General features: G+C 38.6%; 2 protein-coding genes and 1 long non-coding RNA gene across 4 annotated transcripts in view; 2 read left to right on the forward strand and 1 right to left on the reverse strand.

Moving 5' to 3' along the window:
* The window catches only part of LOC125230350, a 38291-nt gene extending 23842 nt beyond the window's left edge, over positions 1 to 14449 (forward strand). Inside the window, 22 exon segments of the mRNA XM_048135486.1 lie at positions 757 to 761; positions 1835 to 1935; positions 2163 to 2301; positions 3117 to 3288; positions 5475 to 5620; positions 6537 to 6662; positions 7135 to 7338; positions 7724 to 7894; positions 8054 to 8231; positions 8334 to 8398; positions 8770 to 8931; positions 9011 to 9115; positions 10674 to 10835; positions 11159 to 11362; positions 11534 to 11588; positions 11591 to 11774; positions 11955 to 12111; positions 12278 to 12370; positions 12484 to 12588; positions 12881 to 13087; positions 13589 to 13735; positions 14016 to 14449. Of these exon segments, the coding sequence (XP_047991443.1) occupies positions 757 to 761; positions 1835 to 1935; positions 2163 to 2301; positions 3117 to 3288; positions 5475 to 5620; positions 6537 to 6662; positions 7135 to 7338; positions 7724 to 7894; positions 8054 to 8231; positions 8334 to 8398; positions 8770 to 8931; positions 9011 to 9115; positions 10674 to 10835; positions 11159 to 11362; positions 11534 to 11588; positions 11591 to 11774; positions 11955 to 12111; positions 12278 to 12370; positions 12484 to 12588; positions 12881 to 13087; positions 13589 to 13735; positions 14016 to 14204 (3077 nt within the window). The 3' untranslated portion in view covers positions 14205 to 14449.
* Positions 14450 to 14458: 9 nt separating this feature from the next.
* Positions 14459 to 18070, forward strand: LOC125230013 (prostaglandin reductase 1-like). Its single transcript, XM_048134925.1, has 6 exons — positions 14459 to 14711; positions 14955 to 15054; positions 15288 to 15476; positions 15931 to 16049; positions 16974 to 17240; positions 17740 to 18070. The coding sequence occupies exons 1-6, from the start codon at positions 14606 to 14608 to the stop codon at positions 17970 to 17972; spliced, it is 1014 nt and encodes a 337-aa protein (XP_047990882.1). The 5' UTR covers positions 14459 to 14605; the 3' UTR covers positions 17973 to 18070.
* Positions 18071 to 18321: 251 nt separating this feature from the next.
* LOC125230015 lies at positions 18322 to 21446 on the reverse strand. 2 transcript variants are annotated; one of them, XR_007177474.1, is made up of 3 exons: positions 20978 to 21446; positions 20315 to 20537; positions 18322 to 19529 (listed from the first exon to the last, which is right to left on the reverse strand). It is a non-coding gene; the product is annotated as an uncharacterized LOC125230015 (long non-coding RNA). The 2 variants fall into 2 exon arrangements; XR_007177475.1 differs by having other exon boundaries at positions 21006 to 21445.
* Between the last annotated feature and the right edge of the window lie 595 nt (positions 21447 to 22041).

Consider the following 22041-nt stretch of genomic DNA (forward strand, 5'->3'; position numbering starts at 1 on the left):
ATTATCACTCTTAAACGTCACTATGGCTGGTTGTGTGACTCGACTCGACCAATGTGGCACTAAGCTATGCTCGGATCTTATTACCACTCAAACTCGTATAATAATCGCTATAATAAGTATGCCGAGTTACAGATTGATCTACGGTACGAGGTTGAGTCATAATACAATGTCATTTACCTACCTTATAATTACAAGTTTGAGTTCCATTCAACCCTCTATATGGAACCTTGTATCCACAAGTCTCAAACGAAAAGGAGAGTCACCTGTTTCCCATCCATATTTGTTCATAGGTCCGGTCAAAGAAAGTGATTGGTTAGATGTTTGCGGTTGTGACAGTGCTAGCATAAATGTGAGGTGTGCACGGGAGTAAACGTCCCACTTTGTCGTTTTTGCTATAAAGACAACTTTGTCAGTTTATTCATATAAAGATACAAGTAAATCTCGCCTTAATGATAACCGACAGTGGGACGTTTTACTAAACACTCTCACAAATATACCCACAAATAGTCAAATTAACCGTGTTGCTGCTAAAGGATCGATTTCCGAGGCAAAAATATATAATGAGCTTGGTTGCTTGTAGAGAACACTTACCAGAGTGGGTGCAGAGCTTTACTTCGTTCGCAGTTCCAAATTCCTTTTACCAATCTCTTGCCCCTCTTGGCCAATTATTCTCGTCTCTAATATTGACTAAATGTAGGACCTGTTTAACTCAGTATACAATGGTGTTATCATTATCAATAAACTTTTCGATTTCAGTACAGGTTTGCAACAACCACCGATAGGATACTGATAAGCTTGTCTGCTATTGGCAAGCGTTGTAGCAGGACTAATGTTGCCATTTCCATTATTACGTTGGCTGACATCTTTAACGTAATGGTAGAAGCGCGAGAAGAATACCACTACTGTCCGAGAACCTATTGACAATACCAAGTTTTTGAGAAGCCACTTCCTTAAATTTGGACTTCAGTACTCAAAGCTGCATAGGTTCTTCACAACGTAGTCGTTTCCCACTGTATGTTGGCACGGACTTTTAATTGAGATTGTTGCCATAAATCAGGAGTAGTTACTGACAAACAATCTCGCTTGGTAGGTAATAAATGTCTATACCCACAAAAATCTATATCTATATCTATATCTTATGTCTATATCTTAAAAAACCGACAGATTCGGAGCTCAAAAGGAGCTAAACTCAAATCAATCATCGGGTCGTTACGCTTACCTAACTATTGTTACATGATATATTACTGGTATTGAGAGTCATTTTAGTCACCAAATCTATTTAATGCCCGTGTGGTGACGGGTTAAGAATTTTACCACCCCGTTTCTTCCCGTGGGTGTCGTAGAAGGCGACTGTGGGATATGGGTTAAATTGTGGCGTAGGCGAGAGGCTGGCAACCTGTCACTGCAATGTCACAGTTTCGTTTTCTGTCAACCCCTTATTTGCCAAAGTGGCACTGAAACTTGAGTAGTTTCATGTGCTCTGCCTACCCCTCCATGGGATACAGGCGTGATTGTATGTATGTATGTATGTATGTACAGCTAATTTGACTTCATTCAAGGTCAAATTACTTTTTTTACCCACTAGTGGATAAAATGCGTTTTTACCCGCTGGTATTAAAGGACAAAACACGTGTTTCCGAGCTAGTGAGGGAAAAAGCTTTTGTAGTCTGATGCACTTTAGCAGATCTGGGTACGTAGCCAAATGCACAAACGCTTACATAGGTAATATCGTTACGTAGCTATCTATCTCTATGTCTCTTCCATATTGACGCGATAGAACCAGGCAGCGCTGCGTTTCGATCGGCGTCTATACCGCATTCTATTAATTCGACAGATCTATCAGATAAAGCAAGCGTATTTAAGAGCCGCAATGCACCAGGATATAGCCTATTTCGACCAGCAACAGACAGGGGACTTTGCTTCGAAAATGGCAGAGTAAGTTGATATTTTAAAACCTTTACACTCCTGACCGAAATAACAGAGGGGTAAAAATAGTTACCTTAGTTATTGTGACGATTTGCCAAGACTTATTGACAAAAAGATAAGCTATCTTGATGATGCTCCAATATAGTAGAAAATATCAAAGTAGGATGACAGATACCTACTCTCATAGTAAAGTTACTGCATTCCCAATCCGTGGAAACTATTTATAATATTTTCAGTGATATTCTGAAACTAGAGGATGGCATCGGTCTTAAGGTATCAACCTTCGTGTACAACATGACTGGCTCCATGAGCGCCTTCGTCATGGCGTTCCTCAAGGGATGGAAACTCACGCTCCTTTGCCTCATAATGGCCCCCGTAACATTGCTCTTGCTTTTGGTGTCTGGTATGGTATGTACTTCGTACCTACGTCCTATTATTAATGCTAATATACGAGCAATAGAAAGTATGTAGTTGAAAAAAGTGAATTATTTCCTTTTAAGTACTTTTTTGTTCTACTTGTAGTTCGGTTTTGACGAATCCAGGACCTCTCGCATAAACTGTTTCGTTGATGATTTAGTTTACGCGTTTAAACCTAAGCTTCTTGAGCTCTGACACCCTTACTCGTCACCACTAAGTACTTAATTTCAAAAGTTCAAAACTTTTGTTCGCTTAAACGCACGTACATCATAATATAATGGTGGAAATATATACATAGTATCAGTGCGTTGACCCCTATGGCATGCAAATCATAAATTTGCTTGTTACCTAAATTAAAACATTCATATTTACAAAACTATTTACAGCATATTTACACGGCATATTTATTTATTTTATTTATTTTGCCCATGCCCGTGTGGTGCCGGGTTGCCCGTGTGGTGCCGGGTGCCCGTGTGGTGCCGGGTTTAGAATTTCACCACCCCTTTCTTCCCGTGGGTGTCGTAGAAGCCGACTGTCGGATATGGGGTAAAATTGTGGCGTAGGCGAGAGGCTGGCAACCTGTCACTGCAATGTCACAATTTTAGTTTTCTTTCAACCTCTTTTTGCCAAGAGTGGCACTGAAACTTGAGTAGTTCATGTGCTCTGCCTACCCTTTTATGCGATACAGGCGTGATTGTATGTATGTTTATTTATTTTGTTTAATTTATGAATGATCTTGACGTAGAAATGCCAACACACTGTATACATTTTAGATAGCAAACCGATTGGTCAAGAAAGAAACAGTTGAGAGCGGTCGAGCAAGCGCCATTGCCGAAGAAGTGATCAGTTCAGTCCGTACCGTGTATGCGTACAATGGGCAGGAAAAGGAAATCGAGAGATATAAGGAGCCTCTTGCTAAAGCACGACAAATTCGTATAAAGAAAGGTTACTTAAAAACTTATTTTTTAACCGCCGCCCCAAATCTCAAGGAAGGGGATTCTCAATACGTCTGTATTTTTTTGTTTTTTTTTTTATGTTTGTTCCACGATATTTCCGTCGTTACTGGACCGATTTTAGATTTTTTTTGTAAATACCTACACATGTAAAAAGAATGAAGAATGAACAATTATTTATTCAATTCGCAAGTTTACAGTTTACATAATATTACTGTGAGTGCCTCTTTTTAACCGCCTTCCAAATCTCAAAGGAAGGGGTTCTCAATTCGTCTGTATTTTTTATTTTATTTTTTTTTAATGTTTGTTCCTCGATATCTCCGTCGTTACTGGACCGATTTTGAAAAAATTTTTTTTTGATTGAATGTATATGCATACAGATTGGTCCCATTTTTCTCAGAACCCAGTTCTGATGATGGTATCCTGGAGAAATTGAGGGAACTCCTCAAATCTGAAAGGCATACATATTATTACATATGGTGATTTTTGTGTTTTTTAAAGGAACAGCATGCATTTACGTACGGAACAGTGACATTTGGTGCAGTGGAACTCCTGATGATGGTCAGAATGGAACTCCTCAAATCTGAACGGCACACTTATAGTGACTTTGGTATTTTTATAAGAACAGCATGCACTTACGTCCAGAACAGTGACATTTGGTGCAGTGGAACTGCTAATGAAGAGTGAGCCGCCCCTGGTTAGAGTTCCGTTTTGATAATCATTATCATCTTTAAGTACTTCAGAATCATCCAAATTTCAAAATTGGTTCAGAAATGACGGAGATATCGAATAACAAACTTTAAAAAATATACAGACGAATTGATAACATAATCCAACATTTGAAAGTATTTATCACCAGAACCCCAAAGGAAGGCGGTTTTTTTTCTTAAAAATTATTAGGTAAAATAATACCTTTCACCAGAACCCCAAAAGCGGCGGTTTTTTTTAAATTATTTTGTAAAAATTATAATATGAGGAAACAAGACAAAACGAGATTTCCTTACATCGTCGTCCAAGCCAAAAATAGTATTTCGACTTGTTGGGCACTGAAGATATCATAAGGTACAATTCTGTGGCCCTAGTGAAAAAGGGTATAACTCAAATTGACTCGGTGAAAAAGGGCACAAGTCCCATCTCGGACTTGTGACCTTTTCAAATCACCGAAATCAATTTGAGTTATACCCTTTTTTCACTAGGGCCACAGAATTTTGAATTACTTTTCAGATATTTTGTCGGGACTAGCGATGAGCTTACTGACTTTAGAACGTTTTGCTCCTACGGCTTGTCCTTTTACTTTGGCGCTTATCTCATGATCAACGAGCCTCAGTCGTATGATGCCCATGTCATGTTCTCTGTAAGTATTCATGCCTGTATTCCCATAAGGTTAGGCAGAGCACAATTATCTGCTTAAGTTTCAGTAACACTCTTAGCAAATTAACTGGTTGAAAGAAATTAAAATTGTGATATCGCAGTGACTGGTTGTTAGCCCATAAAATCACATTTAGACCCAAATCCCAGAGTCGACTTCTGGGAGTGTCGACTACGACACCCCCGGGAGGAAAAGGGGTGGTGAAATTATTAGCCCGCCACAAGAGGGTATCTGATATGATTCCAGCATAGCATTAGAATATTCTTATATGGCGCAGCCGGTTAGGATTTTCAACTAAAAACATCACCTTTGAAGATCGGGATTACCCCCTACAATGATATCTTAGAATTGATCAAACAGGGTCTAAATAATATAAAATAATGGGACTTTTTTGTTGAATGACAAATTAGTACTTACATTATAAAAGCGCCTGATAGGTTTGCCATTGTGAAAATCCATACTAATATTATAAATGGGAAAGTGTGTGTGTCTGTTTCTTTGTCAGTCTTTCACGGCCAAATGGGGCGACGAATTGACGTAATTTTTTAAGTGGAGATAGTTGAAGGGATGGAGAGATTGGAGAGTGACATAGGCTACTTTTTGTCTCTTTCTAACGCGTGCGAAGCCGCGGGCATAAGCTAGTAGACTATAAGGCTAACTATGATTCATTCCAGAACAAAAACTATTTGGAATGGTGATAGGTATTTTCATACGTGTTTTATTTTCAGGTATTTTTTGGCGTTGTACATGGTTTACAATATTGTGGGATGGCGGGTTCCGTGGCTAACACCTTCGGGTCTGCCTTTCAGGCGCGGCCGCCCAAATCTTCCGCCTCATAGACAACACGCCCAGTATAAATCCTTATAAGGAGACGGGACTGAAACCTTTGAGTTTTCAAGGCAATATAGACCTCAAAAATGTTATGTTCAATTATCCTACAAGACCGGATGTAATGGTTAGTTTGTGTATTTATCTACTACGCTAGTCAGGTCAGGTTCTAGATGCTGTTTATCGTTGCCGCTACCTATATAGGTATATAGCTGCAAGCACGGGCCTCCACTTACTAATAGGTGCACAATAATGTCGGTATCTTTTAGTCATTATGAATGATACACATAAAATATTGTTATGTTTAAGTATTGTGACGATATTCTATCATCGGTTATAGATACTTGGAAAAAATGTTGTCATATTTATAAAACTTTCGGGAAAAATCGAGTCATCGCGTAATTCTGCATTGTTGTAACTACGTAAATTAACCTCCAACGTTTCGAAATAACGTTGGAGGTCAGTAAGGAAAGAAGAATGGACCGCTGCGGACTCATGTTCAGGAATCGTGGACCCCACACTCCAGCTCCCAGGGTTTGACCTTCCCCGAAAACTATGGGGCCGTCTTAACAGACTCAGAACGGGCCATAGTCGTTGCAATTATACCTTGCACAAGTGGGAATGGAAGGATTCAGCCTTGTGCGAATGCGGCGCGATCCAAATCATGGACCACATCATTGACCGCTGCCCTCTGCACTCATACACCGGGGCTAGAGAAGACCTACTGCAACTACCTATAAATAATAATAATAATAATAAACTCACACCAGACGCTGCAGAGTGGCTCAATTGTCTAAATGTTGACCTATAGCTTTTATATTTGTATTCTTTTTGACTGGTTTTATTGTATAAAACTTGTTATTTGCCTATTTTCATGCCATACGATTAAATAAGTAAGGTCAGTTTAAAAACGTAATTATACGCAATTAATTCCTGATTTTAAAGTTGTAAATTTTGCAATGTGCAAATAATTGTGAAAGTTTAAACCAGGATTTTTAGTCCGTTCCTCTTATAGATACTAATCTACTATTGTTTTGTAACAGGTCCTTAAAAACATCAACTTAAGTATAAAGCGAGGGCAGTCAGTGGCGCTCGTGGGGCACTCTGGTTGTGGAAAATCCTCCATCATACAACTTTTAACCAGATTCTATGATGTCGATGCAGGCAGCGTAAGTATCCTAATATCAGTAATAGGTATCATTGGTTTTAAGAAAATTTCATGACTACAATAAAGCCACGTGAAGTGTACAGCACGTGAAGGCCTCATCCAACGTTCCTTCTTCTTCTAATCCTCTAATCTATGTTATTTATTTATTACTAGCATGACTACATCACGTTCTCTTGAGTAGGTACGTATATGCGGAAAGAGTCATAGAATGCATTGGTTAATGAGAACCAACATTCCACATTTCTTCTCTTTCCGCACAAAGTACCTGTTTCTTTAACGTACTGCGGCTTCAGGGCACTGGGCTGAATATAAACACAACACGTGATCAACAATCCGCGTGCTTCCAGCCGGGCTCTCTGCACTATAATATTTCTCGACTACCTACATCTACAACGTATTGCGTCATTTCTTTTGTCAGTTAGTAAATTGAGACAGCTTGTAATCGCCTCCTATGAAAACACATCTCGTTCCAGGTGCGCATGGACGGGCACGACGTTCGCAATCTATCAGTGCGGTGGTTGCGCGCACAAATCGGTCTGGTGGGGCAGGAGCCTGTGCTGTTCAACACGACTGTCCGCGAGAATATCCGCTACGGCCGGGAGGACGCCTCCAACGCCGACATACGAGCGGCCGCTGAGCAGGCGAACGCGCATCATTTCATAATCAAATTACCTATGGTAACTTTCAATGTCAGCTTTTAAAGTTTTACCTAGGTTTATTACACCACAAACTTAGCGCCTTGAGAGACTTGAGTGTAGTGTTTGGGCAAGAACTAGAACATCCGACTCAAAGAAGCCTGACATACTGCCGAGCAGGACAACGCGGAACTTTTCTCTAACGTAGTTGGGTTTATACACCTTGTAAACTTATTGTATTCTCACCGCCCATTCCCGCCCTTTCCATTGTGAGCTCCCGGCTCTTTCTATTCCACCCATTGGATCGCAAACATTCTACAACGACGCCCCAGTCAGCTTATCATCTTTGCTCTCTGCTACCAGCGGCAGAAACTAAACTAAACTTGCACCTACTGAGATGTTTAACCGTAATTTAACGTACCAATAGGGTTACGACACGCTCGTCGGAGAGCGAGGTGTCTCCATGTCAGGAGGCCAGAAGCAGCGCATAGCCATCGCCCGTGCTCTAGTGCGCAACCCTAGCATCTTGCTTCTGGATGAAGCCACCAGCGCGCTTGACATGGCTTCAGAATTGGAGGTTCAACTGGCTTTGGAAAAGGTGAGTACTTTTAGATCCTGTCTGTGACCTGCGGGGTTCGAGGTCTTGCAGCATCGCGGGTCACATTTTAAAAGATCGAATTAATCCGTAGATTACCTTTGTCTCCTTTAAATTCCATCTCCATGGAATAATAAGTTCTATAAACTCTCGTATTCTCAGGCTTCAAAAGGACGAACAACCGTAATCGTAGCTCACCGGTTATCGACGATCAGGAACGCGAATTTAATCTGTGTGATAAAAGACGGAGTCATTGCTGAAGAAGGAAGCCACACGGAATTGGTCGCCAAGAAAGGGATCTATTACGAAATGGTGAAGCTTCAGGAGCCAGATTTTATTGGTAAAATTGAAAACATTTTACGACAACACTTACCAATGTCATCGCCACCGATATTAATGGCAGTTGCATGCTTCGACTGTGTTGCATTTTTTTTAATTCCAGATGCTGGATCTGTGCACAAGGACATATCTATAAGTGAACATGATATTCCGGATGGTACACCAGCTGTACGTACGTATTTTTATAAACGTATTTATAATTTAGCCAGGGAATTTCATACATAAACAGAGATTAGAAAGAAACTTGGTTTTTCCAGACTATAAATCTTCTATTCTGGTCAGGTTCTGCCGGCGACTTGTGATGAAATTCAACAATGGTTTATACATTTTTTATTACCTTTTACCTTTGTTAACTATTATACTTATTTAATCTATGGCAGCGGTAAAGTAGAGTTAGTTGGAAAGAAGTTTGTATCCATGGATGGTAAGCGAATAAATTGCTATTGATTCCACCTAAGTCGTGTTTCATTTTACATTATACTCGTACCTATCCTTGAAATAACAGCATACTGCACTTCATTGATTTTAATGTTTTTCAGTTATCTCAAGAAGAAGAGAAGGAAGTAAAACGAGTAAGTTATAGAAATGCCCTAGCGCTTAACGCACCGGAATGGAAGTGGATATTAGTCGGATGCATCTGTGGTTTTATTGTGGGATTCACATTACCTCTAGCTGTTCTGGCTTTTGGCCAGTTATTCGGGGTAAATATTATACCTTCAATGCAATCACAATTATATTCAGTTGTCGAACTGAGGCTGTATTTTACTTTTATGGTTACAGTCATTATCCAATCCAGATCCAGGTCTCATGTTAAAAAACGTATCTCACATATCATTGGCATGTGTTGGCATAGGCCTCGCCATTGGATCTTCGTACTTTTTACAAGTAAGTATTGTAATTAATACGCGACAGTAGCGTTAGTTATAATATGCTTAATGCTGATATATATACTTCACGAACAGATCCAGAATTCCTGATAAGGTAATGGCGCCTATTAACGTGGTACTTAAGGCAGATTTCAAAAGATACCAAAAAATTAAGGGTATCAAAGCTCATTAGCGACCACAAATATTTTTTATGGAAGAGTATTTATTGAACTATTAGTTTTGAAGAGTTTTAGGATCATTTTAGTTTATTATATGTCATAAAATGATTTTTGAAGCCAACATACCTAAATTTTCTATTACCGTGGTAATGAACAGGTTGCAGTTCTATTACCGCGAATTGAGATTTCATTACCGAGGCGAATGACAGTGTTTTTCTGCCATCGGTAAATAGAAACCCATCTCAAAATTCGGAGCTTAATACCGACGGTTGAATATACAAATTATGACAAATACATATACCTATACTATCCTCCTTTATGAATACCCACAGAAGACTCAGTTTCACCTAAGAAATCTGTACTTACGGTACACTAAATGTCATATTTTGATACAAGACTAATATGTCGCTCGGTAATAGATACTTCTATAGGAACCCATTACCGACCCAAACAAATATTGCATGGATCGGTAATAGATTCTTATATATTCTATTACCGAGGGTTATCTGATCGTACCATCGGTAATAGGCATAAATTGTAGTATTATAAAATCTAATTCCGACCCATAAAAACAAAGTCATACAGATGTATTTTCATTACAAATCAAAATAAAATATTGCAACCTTATATTAAAACCAAGTTTACATAACTGGTAAGTAAGCATCAGACTTTATGTCAATGTTTAAAAAAATTGACAAATTAACGGTTTTCATAGAAACTACGAAATCAGTCATGAAGTTTTTGCTAAAAATTAAGGTTTTGTTGAATAATTTTCATACCGCGTAAATAGTTCTTTGATAGCGTGAATAGATCAAAATTGAAACAACTGTAAGACATTATATAACTGATCACATATACTTAAAATAAAGCAAAAAGAACTAATATCACTACTTTAACTATTACCGTGGTATACCACAGTAATAGAATCTACTCACGAAATGGCGCCTTTCACCGCTGTCTTTTAATTTCCACTTTAAACACATTTCCAGGCTAAACAATACGTAAAAAGTACTCAGAAGTCACGTAGAAAACTATAAACAATAATTTGAAATGCATAACTTTCACCTGTTTGCCATAATTATTACGTAAACTACTAAATGAGATTGGAGTTCACTTAGATTTAGCGTCACACGTCAGTATGACATAACCTCTTCTCGCGGCCCCGTGGCAAAAACTGTCAAATAGCGAGCGTCTTCTTTCATTCACACTCTCTATCGCCTATATGTGCGTTAGTCAACTAAACAGGCTTCCTTTGTGTGAGTAACTTTTTTAAGAAATTGGTCGGTTTGCCTATAAAATGCGTATTTGCAAATGCGGCGGTAATGGACGTCGATTTCGATACCCGCGTTGATAGCCGCCGTTACCTTATAGAGTTTTATGGTGATGTATGTTGACCAGGCGGTGTGTTTTGGGCTGGCGGGCGCGCACCTCACAGAGCGCCTGCGATCAAAAATGTTTACGCATATGCTACACCAGGACATCGCGTTCTTCGACGAGCGAGCTAATTCTACGGGCGCGCTATGCGCACGGCTGTCTGCTGAGGCGGCACACGTGCAGGGAGTACGTACCCTTGCTTAAGTTGTAGTTGAATAGACCCAGCGGGTGCAGAGTTCTCTCAGGGACTATCTAAACATCAACCCCATCGTTTATGTACGTTTTCTCTTGAAAATATAGACCCTCAACAGATGGATACCCCACTAACAGAATGTCTAAGGACTACAAGATCATGGGCGATGGAAGATACCAACGTGGTGGCCTAAGTTGGCTTCTTGGTAAGGTGACTCCTGAACTACTTTTTACGTTCCTTCTTGAACTGTCTAAAAGCCCTAAGCCACCAGATATTGTGGGCGAAACAAATTGAATAAATGTTAACACCTTTTCAGGCAACAGGTCATCGAATCAGCACATTAGTTCAATGCATTGGCACCGTTGTCCTATCCCTGGGCCTGGCCATGACATCCGAATGGCGGGTAGCTTTGGTGGCACTGGCATTTGTTCCTCTCGTGTTGCCCGTCTTTTACTACCAAAATGGCATCGCTACCATTGTGGCTTCAATGAATGCTAAGGCTGTTGAGAAGAGCACTCAGGTATCTACATATCTCTACTACTACATACCTCTAGATTTTAAACTCTCTAACTCTACCCTTTTCCCTTAACGCCATGATAGCATACCATACATGATACCTATCCCTATAATGGAGCTAAAGACCCGTGTAACTCTAACTCAACATGCTTATACCCATCTAACGTCTTCGCAGATAGCAGTAGACGCGTTGTCCAACATCCGCACGGTAGCGTCCCTGGGACGCGAATCTGCTTTGTACGGGACTACGTAGCTCAGCTGGCCCTGACGCTGCCGTTCGCCAAACGCGGAGCTCATCTCTTTGGCCTAGTCACCGGCCTGTCCCGAGCCATGTTCAACTGGATGAACTCTGCAGCCCTCGTTTACGGCGGATACCGGGTCGCATACGAGCGATTGCCTTATGAGAAAATTTTGATGTGAGTATTAAGGATTTTGCAGTGTCGTGTCGCCGGTTTGTATTATATGTTCCTTGCTTATGGAACTCTTAAAAGATAGCTGCCACCCAAACATAAAGGTACATTAAGTTGCAGTAGTTATGGTAACCATAGTCCTGACAAATTCGTTACCAAAAAGTTACCGCAACTTCACGATTTCAGCACAACGCAATGTATTCAAATGGCTGCAGGCACAGCGAACGAAGTGTTGTCGTACATGCCCGACTTCCAGAAGGGAATGTCGGCGGCGGCTCGTGTGTTGGATCTGCTGAACACGAGGCCCACTGTCGTGGATCCTAAGGATCCTGTCACTGGCTTTGTAAGTTTTCTTCACTGTCATTTTTGCAACAACTATGTACCGAATGTGGTACCTAAAGATGATTAGATATGTGGAAAAATCTTTAACTAATTAAAATGTATATGATTGTAATTTCATTCAAATTCCCAATTATAACGACTTCTTAACTCTGCTTATCTATTTCCAGAAGGTATCTTCGGGTGAGATACATTTTAAAGACATTGAGTTCCATTATCCGAACAGACCTGGCATTACGGTTCTGCAGCAGCTCAACCTTGAGGTAAAGATTTGTTTAGCTTGTGTGCTTCTCTGTAATCGCTTGATTTTATTCCCTACTGTACAAGTCGAGTAATATTTATATACGAACCAACGTCATTTATTAAAATTTTTCAGGTACCAAATGGGAAAACGATAGCTTTAGTCGGTCGAAGCGGTTGTGGCAAGAGCACGATAATACAGCTGTTGTTAAGATACTACGACCCTTGTGCGGGTACCGTGGTAAGTTTTTCGTCCTATAAACCAACAGGCTTGCCAAATCATACCTAGAGAGACAGATTATTTTAAAGTCTTAAGCAGATATAATTTAAAGCTTTGCAGTTGAGATACAACTTTATGGTGGACAGACTCGATAGCTTGATTTTCCTTTGAATATATTCAAAATAGGTCCACGTACACGTATTGGGTAGTGGGTACACGTGAATAAAAATAATCCATGTGTTACTAATGTTGAAAGAGTCCTTTTGTTCAGGCACAAATATGATATCTAACCTAAAAAAGTTTCCTAATTCAGTCATTAGATGGCGTGCCACTGCCCCGATTACTGATGAAGGACTTGCGCGCGAGCTTCGGGCTGGTGGCCCAGGAGCCAGTGCTGTTCGACTTGACAATCGCACAGAACATCGCTTTCGGACAGAACGACCGGGTGGTAACGCGCGACGAAATCATTGAAGTTGCGAAACAGGCCAATGTGCACAGTTTTGTGGTCACTTTACCACTGGTAAGTTGTAATACTCTACCGCATGAAACTGATAGAACAAAAATCTAAATTTTATTATCAGTATGTTGCTTAAACATATAAGATATAATATTATATATATTGCAATAGAGCGGCAGATAACAAATTTCTACTTTCGTTTTTCGCAATAGACCGCCTTATTTTATTTCGTCTCCTATATGCAATGTGTCCCGTGGTACAGAGCCCTAAAAAAGAAATGGCAATAAAAAAATAACTAATATCGATAAGCCCCTAAATTAACGTTTTTTATCGATAATTTGGCGTATACTACCGACCCTTTCTTTCCGGTCACTTCTCCCGGGACACATTGTATATTTCCCACTGGCACAGCCGTAGTTCCTGTGTATGTTTAAACGAGTGTAGATAATCCTGATGAAGTGAAGTATTAGCTGTAAAAATGCCCCAGAAACTACATATATAATTCAAAATATAAACCACGCCATTCCTAAAACGTTTGTACCTAAGTTGAAAACAAATTCATAGGGCTACGACACAAACATCGGCAAGAAAGGCACCCAACTGTCCGGGGGTCAGAAACAGCGGGTGGCAATCGCGCGCGCGCTGCTTCGCAAACCCAAAATTCTGCTGCTAGACGAGGCTACCAGCGCACTAGACACCGAGAGCGAAAAGGTACGAGGCAGAAGAATGTAAAAGAATATAGCTGTACCAACATTGGCAAGATCAGCCAGAAGCAACGGCTGATGATCGCCCGGGTAATCGGGTATTGCTTCGCATAGTTAGTAGTTAGACTATTTAGTATGGGTACTGTACGGATACTACTAAGATAAGACAATCTTTGACAAGTAGAGCGGAAAGGAACCAATTAGACTTATATCACCCTATGATGAAGATAGTAAGTTGTCCAGTAAGCAATTGTGTAGGTAATGTAACCGCGTAATTATGTTTCCAGGTAGTCCAAGAAGCGCTAGAGTCTGCCGCGGCGGGACGCACATGCGTCATGATTGCGCATCGCCTGAGCACCGTACGCTCCGCCGACCTTATCTGCGTACTACAGAACGGTCGTGTCGCTGAGCAGGGCACGCACCAGGAACTCATGGACCGCCGTCAGCTGTACTACCACATGCACACCAACCAGTAGCTACCGATACTCACTGACTCGCACCGCGCTGCCGACCTCATTTCCGTGCTGCAAGGCAGCTGCGTCGCTGAGCGTAGCACGCACACCAACCAATAGCTGCCCCACCGCGGAAGACAGACGGAACTTCTTATCTCTCGCTAGATGTCGCCATTACACTGAAGCTAGTAGCGCCATCTTGTAACAACAAAATTAAACATTAATAAATAGCGTGAAGATTCTGCGCGTTGTTCACTATCATTTATCATTCTTATCTACAGTACACCTACCTTGTAGTGATAGGTACTTAAACTTAACAACTGGTTGTGATAAAAATAAATACACTATTAAAGATTACTGCATATTGTTACTGTGATAGTTGTGCCTTTTAGTTAAACAAGTTATAAAGTTATTATTTTACAACAATGGTTTTAGCCAAAAAATATGTGGTAATAACTCCGTTTGTAGGGGAGCCGAAGCTGGAAAACTTTATAACTGTTGAAGAAGAAATAAGACCACTAGAGAAAAATGGTAAGATAAGAATAAGAAAACACATCTGTAGATAACTTTCCTACTGGGTACCTACTTTTTTAGTTTAGCCATGCACCATGATAGGTTATGTTTTGTAACTTTTAATAAGGCATTTAAAAGTAGTAGGTATTCATTAAGTTTAAGATAGTTTAAGCCAAAAAATTTAATAGTTCATTTTATATTAACTTTAACGAATTTACTTACAACTAGTATACCTTTATTTAATTATCCAATGATTTGCAGAATTTTTAGCAGAGGCACTATACATAAGTGTAGATCCGTATCAGAGGGTAAAACTTGGAAACACATTCCCTTGCGATATGATCGGAGGACAACTTGCAAGGTAATTTTGTAACTTAGCAACCTATTATATGTAAAGTACCTACACATATATCGCGTGTGGCGTTTTCAATCAAAAGGTAGGTACAACAAAAGCATAAGGTTTTTCGTATAAAATTACGGGCAATTTCTTTCTTATGGTTTCTCTCACCTCTTACACATAATGTCACAGGAAAAAGGCTACAAAAAACAATGTCCTGTCTGACACTGATGAGTAAAATCTTTAACCGATTTCAGAATAACTGAAAGCAAAAATCCAGATTTCCCAGTAGGCGCGCTGGTTATGGGCCACTTCGGGTGGCGCACGCACACGATCGTTCACCCTGACAACGAGAAGCTGTGCGGGCAGAAGCCATACATGTATAAATTGCCGGATTTCGGAGGACTGCCCGTGGAGTTGGGGCTGAGTATGTGTGGGAGAGTTGGGTTAGTACCTACTACATAATGTGTATAACTACATAAAGCCAAATGGAACTCTGTCCCATCAACCAACTTCCTTACAACCTTCAAGAAAAGAGCGGGCATATGCTCTTATGTATCTTAAAGGCCGGCAACGCACCTCCAACCCTTCTGGTGTTTCGGGTGTCGCTTACCATCAAGCGACCTGTCTGCTCGCTTGCTTCCTATTGCAGTAGGTCATCACCTAACTTTCTTTTAATTTTTATGCCGTTAACATACAGAAAGAAGATAGAGAAATAGATCTATTTCTATTACGTACTGAATTAATAATAAGATTTTATTATAAACCAATTCGAATTGTTACCTTACAATACATAATTATTTAATATCTATGTGTTTAAATATGTGTAGCCATCGTGTGAAAGTTTCATGTTACCTATAGTTTTGAATATCCAAATACATTTGAAGTTTTTTTTTTCAGCAATACTGCCTATTTCGGCTTCACGGAAATCTGCAAACCAGTAGCTGGAGAAACTGTAGTAGTGTCTGGAGCGGCGGGCGCCGTCGGCTCGCACGTTGGACAAATTGCTAAAATTTTAGGTAACTACTTACCTTCATAACACCTCAATACTTGTTTAAATTTTCACGCTTTTCCTTCGGCCCGTCGTCGTATTATACTTCCAATTTTATCACTTATCTATGTGGATAAAGTATCCGTCACGTGCATGGATAAGACAACTGTCACTCTCACACTGACATACTTGCCAAAGCGTGACGGATGCTTTATCCACGTGGATAAGTGATAAAATTGGAAGCATGATACGTCGGCAGCCGGCGTATCACGCTGCCAATTTTATCACTTATCCACGTGGATAAGACATCTGTCACTCTCACACTGACATACTTGCCAAAGCGTGACAGATGTCTTATCCATGTGGAAGTGATAAAATTGGAAGCATGATACGTCGGCAGGACAGTTTAAAATGATGTTTCACGTGCCGTATTTACCAGACATGCACCATAATTTTATTACTGTAATGAGTAAAAAGTAGAAGTTAAATAGTATAGGGAACTTGACTATAGTCAAAATAAAATATTGTATACCATGCACGAAATAAAGCATCAGATAATTATAGGAAAAACATGGACAGAAGTTATATTTAAATCCAATTTCTATTTGATAAGTCAATATAATATATAAAGTACCTAACTGAGTTGACCGTGACGTCACTCACTTCGATTTCATATAAAGTCCATAAATTAGCAAGTCGTTCAAATTCGTTTTGACAGTTCTTAAAAAGAAGCTGATTTGACTAGGAGGCAAGTAGCCTATTATAGTGGCAACATCGAGTGTTATCCCGTTTTCTTACACACAGATAATGATTGAAAAGGGACGACACTACGATGTTGCCACTTTTTAATTTCTACTCTTTTTCTAGACTTACAGTTCTGTGGCTTACACCAATCAATCTTTCTTAGCGCAATTTTTTTTTTTAAATTGTTACATTGAAAAAAAAATTCCAGGTTGCAAAGTAATCGGTATAGCCGGGTCGGACAACAAATGCGCCTGGCTAGTCAACGAGCTAGGTTTCGATTACGCGGCCAACTACAAAACCGAAAACATCGCAGACTACCTCAAAAAGAACGCTCCCAACGGCGTGGACTGTTACTTTGACAACGTAGGTGGGGAGCTTAGCAGCACTGTAGTGGCGCATATGAACGAGTTCGGCAGGGTCGCCGTGTGCGGGGCTATCTCGATCTATAATGAGACTGATCCTATGAAGCGTAAAGGTAATAATAATGACAAGACCTTTAAGACTCCGTGTAAGACAAATACCTAAATGCTAAGAAAAACCTACGTCAAAAACATAAAGAAAAACATTATGCTCCTTCAGATGGCGCCACACCTTTGGTTGGTGCTAGGTTAAAGGCTAACATTCATATTTTGACAATATTAACATTGTCGATAGATGGCAGTCTATACACTGTGACTAAATTTCAGAGATTCAATGCTCTTTGGTGACTACCTACACGTTTTACGTTGACAATCATTCTCTATAGGTTCTGTATAGGTACAGTCAGCAGCAGAAGTTCCGTAACGGGCAAGGTGTCCAAAATGAACTTGACACGATCTTATTTTTAAGACAATAAGAGCATGTTAGGATCATTGTGAACACCTTGCCCGTTACGGAACTTCTGCTGCTGACTGTACTAGGCACTTCTAATTTTTAATATCTCTGATCGCCTAAACTTCCAAGGCCTAAAGTGATAACGAATTCAATTTTTCCAGGTACTTTTCTTCAACCCTACATAGTTGGAAAACAATTGAAAATCGAAGGTTTCCAAGTCAACAGATTTGCTGAGCGTACTGCAGAAGGCATACGACAAAATTTGCAATGGGTGAAAGAAGGAAAACTGAAATACAAGAACCATATCTATGACGGATTCGAATCCACAGTAGATGCATTCATAGGTTTATTCAAAGGAGATAATACGGGGAAATCTATTGTTAAAGTAAATTAAAGCAAAGACTATAATAAAATGTAAAATATTAAAAATAAATGTATTAGGAAAATTATAATTATTCAAAAGCACTTACATTATATACAAATATTGATTAATTGTTATTTATCATCTATCTCTTTTCCTTTTAGCAGATGCAGGCGCGGCCTTAGCGATGTTTGGAACATATTTATTAATAAAAAGTTCTTCGTAAAGCAAACTGTTACAATCAGGTGTTAAATATTTTGAGATTTCCTTGTAGAGCTGTTTCTTATGTGCTTCCTCACTTAAATCACTTTTCTTAGATGATTTTGTAGGGGGTGGTTGATCTTCCTCTTTAGTTTCGAGGGTTCTTTTCAAATCCATTATTTTTTAGTGTTTTGATCAATTTTGTTTAACAACAAGTTTTCCATTTTTTCCATTCTTGCCTCTAAATAGTGTACAATATAAGCATGTTCATTTGGAAGACTTGGGTCTTTTGATAAAGAAGTCCTTACTTTTTCTGAGTTAATATCATAGTTATTTCTTGTTTTCTTTGGGACCAGAATATCTTTATCAGCAGATCCTTGTTCTTCTAATCGGCTTAGTTCTTGTGCAATTATATCTTTCAGTTTCATGTTAAATTTTCGTTTCTCGTTAATTGCAGCTACTCTTTCTGGGGACATTTTATTTTTGATACTATGAACTGTATTATTTTCTCTCTTTTGAGGAGACTTTGCTTTATCTAAAGGTTTTGGTTCATTCGAGTCAATTATAATTTCAAATTTACTTGGATCACTAGTGTTAAGTATTTCTGCAACATTACTTTCGACATGTTTGCAAGAGGCAGGCATATTTTTCTGCACAATTGTTTCTTCTTTGCCATTGTTGAATGACATTATAATATCATCAACTACATTTACATCTTTCTCTATATTCTTCAAAATTTTCTGAGTTTCTTGTGCCTGTTTAGGCTGAGGCACTGTAGTGTTATTTTCTTTCGATTTATTCCTATTAATACTTAAAACCATTGAAGGCTTAACTACCTCAAATGATGCAGTTGAAACAGGCACAATAATCTTCTTTTCTGGTTCTGTTATCTTTTTTTTCTGATATTATTCTTACTTTACTCTTTTTGTTGTCAATTTTAAGTAAGGGTGGAACTTCATCTTCCAGTCGAAATTCTTCTTTGGTAACAACTGGGAGTGGTGGGATTTCGACAACTATAGTATCCTTAGTCATATTTTTATCTGGTACATCTATTTGATTAATTTTAGATCTGTCTGCATATCGAGTTCTGTATGTAAACACTTCTGTAATATTATTATTAGTTTGAGGGGTCACATTCTCTATATTTATCAAGTCCTTACTATCCACATCTATCATCTTATAGTCCATGGGATCATTCGTCAAATAATCTGCATAAAGTAAATTATAGTTTGACTTTCTATCGGATAATAAGTCATCGTTTTCAACTACTTCACATGCTAGTGGATATACACCCAACATGTTCTGTGGCATTGTAGCTTCTTTAAATTTGTTAGAATCGCAATAGGGACCATCCAAGGTAGGTATTGCTTTTAACTTTAATTTATCTTTCTGAAAAGAAAAGAAGTTTTAATGAGAATAGATAATTTTCTTTTATGGTATATCCATACATATATTATTTGTATTAATGCACCGGCATCGGCAGACTAATAAAACGCGAAACGACGCCACGTGTTAACACGTTGCAGTTTGTATAGAGCATGGCGTCGCGTCGGATTTTTATAATAATAAAATACACAAAATAAGTCATGGAGGATTGACTGCATAAAACGAGGACGCACACTGAAAGGTTAAAACAGATGCACAGTGTGGGACCAGACCTCATTTTTGACCATGGTCTGTTTATAGTAAAAAACCGGTAGCCTAGACCAAAACAATGCTACGACTAAAACTCCCGAATGTCAAATATGACTAGTTTACGAGATATTATTTTTTTAAATTTAGGGCAAATGTACCCGAAAATTGACTAAAACTCAAAATATCCTGAGAACGGTATTGATTATCAAAAAACACTTTTAAGAGAACTTATAGAACTAGCAATATACTATTGTATGGAATAATCAGCACAGTCCTAACATCATTCATATCAGTATTAGAACCAAATTAGTCATTTTCGATTTTGATTTTTTGTCTCGAAAGTTCCTGTATATTAGCATTTCTTTTATTTTTTTACTGAAAGGTGATTAGCTTCCCTATATGCCATAATTATTGCATTAAGCAATTCCATAGGATCTAGAAATTATGGTGTGCTTCTGCTTAATTACTCTATGGGGATTTTATATGGGACGTTTAAACACACCAAAGAACAAGGCAACAATAACACAATAGTTACTCACTTTTTCATTCATGAAATGATCATCTGCAAAATGAAATTGACATATACAGCGATTCTTAAGTTGCGAGACCTTTAGGTTAAGAAAGTCATATCGGCCAGCTCTCGTCAGCCACTCATGGCAACGGACCTTGTCAAACACAGGGTAGTGAAACAAATGAGTCTTTCCGTCTGACCTGACGGTACAATTCTTGTAGGTGCACCGACACCCTCCCATGCTGGTAAACCTGAAATGAGAAACATTGCGTTTCTTCACAACTCATGATTTAAAAAATTGGTCTCAAAACTAAATTACTAAAGTCAAGAAGTTAATGGTGAACTGATGAAGTGAAAGTTTTGTTTATTAGAAATCTTAAGTATAATTATACTGTACAAAGTATGCGGTTTCCAATTTGGAGGTCAAGGATGCAAACTCAGGGGCTAACACCATATTTAATGAATTTTCAATCCAGTTATGAAGATGCTGATGGATTTCTATAAGTAGACAGAAATCATAAGCAAACAATATTTACATTTGTTAAAACTACAAGTTATTTCATCAGTATTTTCTCTCTGCTACGGCTTAGGTTGTCTATTTGTACTAATTTACATTATTCAAACCACAGCTTTGTAGTAAAATACGTAAATATAATCAATGTTTAAAAGGTCTTAATTCTTTTTATCTTACCTAACAAAAAGCAGTAAAGCGAACTTACAGAAATAGAAGACACTTAAGTTGTATGGTGAGACTAATAAATTAACACTGTTTTATTGTTCATTTATGTACAATTTAATTGAGCATTAAAATGAATACACTGTAGAATTAATATTACGATACAACATAGCATCACTTCGCTTGAGCTTGATTCACTTGTCATTGTCTTGTCAAAACGACAGCTGCAGCGTCAAATTTGCCACAGACTATAAACAACAGTACAACATAGAGTTTAAGCTGAGTTTAGACGTGCAAGTTATTGCTGCAAGTTTTGAGACAGAAGTATACGCAAGAAAGAGATGCAGATATTTGCCTCTCTCTCTTACCTATAGTTGCATCTCAAAACTTGCAGCAATAACTTGCTAGTCTAAACTCAGCCTTGACATGTCGCAATTTATTATAGCTTACATTTGTAAAATTGGTTTTATCGTTTTAATCTTAATTTTTTTTAGTTTTGTTTTGTTTGAATTTTGTTTCGTTTTTAGTGCGTTTTCACATTATCCGATCCGATATCGGATGTCGGACCGATATCCCATACATTACAGGCACCATCTTGGATTTTTTCTATTGAAATCCTTCCGACATCCGATATCGGATCGGATAATGTGAAAACGCACTTAGGGTTCCGTACCAAAAAGGTACAACAGGAACCCTTATGGACTATTTATTATACTGTGCTTATGGTGCGACTCTGTCCGTCTGTCACATTGTTAAATATCTCGAGAACTACTTATGCTATCGATATGAAATTTGGAATAGTTATAAACATTGTGAACCTCTACAACTTGAAAGTATTTTTTTTTATTAATTAATATAAATGATAGAAAATGGCCAAAATGAAAGGGGGGCAAACTGAAAATTTCAAGTACTAGTCAAGTGGGATATCGTTAGAAAGAGCTCAAATTGTACATATCAAAACTATTTTTTATAATTTTTTGGTCGTGGAAAAAAATGATTTTTTGAAGGAAAATGTAAAAAAAAATACTCGTTTTGCCGATAGATGTCGCTGTACGTTGAACGCTCATTTCCTACATCGC

This window comes from Leguminivora glycinivorella, chromosome 10 (genome assembly GCF_023078275.1).
Source record: "Leguminivora glycinivorella isolate SPB_JAAS2020 chromosome 10, LegGlyc_1.1, whole genome shotgun sequence".
Lineage (NCBI taxonomy): Eukaryota > Metazoa > Arthropoda > Insecta > Lepidoptera > Tortricidae > Leguminivora > Leguminivora glycinivorella.